At 43.8% G+C, this 2,059-nt stretch overlaps 1 protein-coding gene across 1 annotated transcript; it reads right to left on the minus strand.

Moving 5' to 3' along the window:
- Positions 1-256: 256 nt before the first annotated feature.
- On the minus strand, positions 257-1,457 carry LOC103973318 (phospholipase A2-alpha). Its single transcript, XM_009387848.3, has 4 exons — positions 1,146-1,457; positions 988-1,033; positions 780-905; positions 257-664 (listed from the first exon to the last, which is right to left on the minus strand). Exons 1-4 carry the CDS (start codon positions 1,284-1,286, stop codon positions 489-491), a joined length of 489 nt encoding a protein of 162 aa, XP_009386123.2. The 5' UTR covers positions 1,287-1,457; the 3' UTR covers positions 257-488.
- Positions 1,458-2,059: the final 602 nt, after the last annotated feature.

A 2,059-nucleotide genomic window follows, 5' to 3' on the forward strand; every position in this document is an offset into this window, starting at 1 on the left:
TTGGAAAACTTGAATAAGAGTTTTCTTACTTTATTTGGATTTGAATTTATAGCATATAGTCGAAAATGGATTTGAAATGTCTTCTCTTCCAATGAACCATTGGAATGATTTGGAGAAGAAGATATTTTCTCTAAATGCAAAGGCTATGAATGTCTTATATTGTGCACTTGACAAAAATGAATTTAATCGTCAAATTGTGATTCAGCTTTTGATATTTGAAAAACTCTTGAGGTCACTCATGAAGGCACTAGCCGAGTGAAAGAGTCCAAAATCAACATTCTTGTGCATTCTTATGAACTATTCCAGATGAAACCAAGTGAGTTCATCAGAGACATGTACACCCAAAACAAAGGTAAATAGACGACGAGACCACCAAACAGTGTGTGAATCTTCAATCACCAACAAGACGAATAGCAATTGCCGTGGTGTTGCAACCTATTTAGAGAGGCCCACAATGCCGTGGATCGTCTCTCTTCATATATCTTCTTCTACGGCTTGTGAAGAACCCTCCCGGCCAACAGGGCCGCCTCCATTACCAGGCTGATCACGTCCACCACTACCTCCACCATGCACTTGTTCCCCTTGAACGAACCCTTTCCGGATTCCCTCACCCGGGAAATGCAGTTGAGTAAGTTCTGGTTGCACTCCTGGCTCAAGTAGTCATCTGTATCCATCAATTCATTAACATGGATCAGAACATGGTACTGACACAAAGAAATGGCAGTAATAAGGCTCCAAAGGAGAAGAGAGGAGATGAGAAGAGAGAAGAGTGCACATACTGTTTCTGGATTGAACACAGGCATCATGGACCATGCAGCAGGCGTCGAGTGCGTCGCAGGGCTTCTCCCCTGAGCAGCCAGTGTACAGAATACCACAGTACTTTCCGTATCTTAAGAAAGGAGGAACTGTGCAACCCAATCACCATAAGCAAAGCCAACAGAAACACTCGGTCCAATCCTGAATCCAACACGACAGAATATGTCTTACCATTGCAGTGTTGAGACTCGCACTTTCTGCTGCATTGCTGCTTGCTCTGTGGAAAAAATAGCGTTCCAATTGAGTACAAGTAGTTGAAAGCAACAGCGACATCGGACACGCTGAGGAGCAAGTAGAAAAAGCGGTGGTATATATTTGAGATTGCAGACCGCAGAGATGCCGACGTTGACGGATTGGACGCCGATCTTGAGTGCGTTGACGGGAGTAGTCGACAGCAGGAGTGCGAGAAAGGAATTGAAGAAAAGAACGGCAAGCTTCATCACTGACTTGTCCGTCCCCCTTCCACCCATTCTGATCTCTCTATTTCTCGCACTCTCACTATATGTCGATGCAGACAGAAAGGAAGAAGCAGCTTTGATGAGTTTGGTTTTGCTCAATCACTGGATTTATAGCGAGGAGAAGGGAGGGGGAATGGCGATATGGGGAAGGGAGAACTGAGGAGGCATGCCGTTCCGATGTCCTATTTGTCCCGTGACTAACTTTTGTGCTGCAGCTCATGGGTAGCGATCAAATATCTCCCAATCTTTATCTCATCAGACGGCTGGATGACTCGGGATCAGATGACGTGGGGTCATCATGGAAGAATATCTACACATCCAACCAACTTAAGTGGATTTTTTCTTGTGATAAAGGCTTCACCAAACAGTAGTACACCAAAATATCTTACGACTCTGTGGCCTCAGATGAAGACCACACCTATCCTGGTTTCTTTATTATTAGGTTGTGCTTTTATAAGTCACGGCAGTTCTAATATCACTGAACGTGAGCTCAGACGTCACAGCGAAAAAGCTTCAGCTTGATGGACTTGGTAAATCATGCTACCACCGACAACAGTTTCTAAATTAATAACCATAGCTTGTTGGTTTATACGTTTATGAACCATCATTTGGGCATGTGGCACAATCTGGCTATTATTGCTTACTCCTAACGTGATTCCCAGATTCAAGAGAAAAATTAAAAAAAATGCCGCTGGTCCACCTTGCAGAGCATAAGCAAGCATGATGTCAACTTATTAAAGCGCATAGCATCCTTGCGAAATTGCAGGTTCTTCTGTACTTTGCTG

The sequence above is a fragment of the Musa acuminata genome, chromosome BXJ2-8, assembly GCF_036884655.1.
Source record: "Musa acuminata AAA Group cultivar baxijiao chromosome BXJ2-8, Cavendish_Baxijiao_AAA, whole genome shotgun sequence".
Taxonomy (NCBI): Eukaryota; Viridiplantae; Streptophyta; class Magnoliopsida; order Zingiberales; family Musaceae; genus Musa; species Musa acuminata.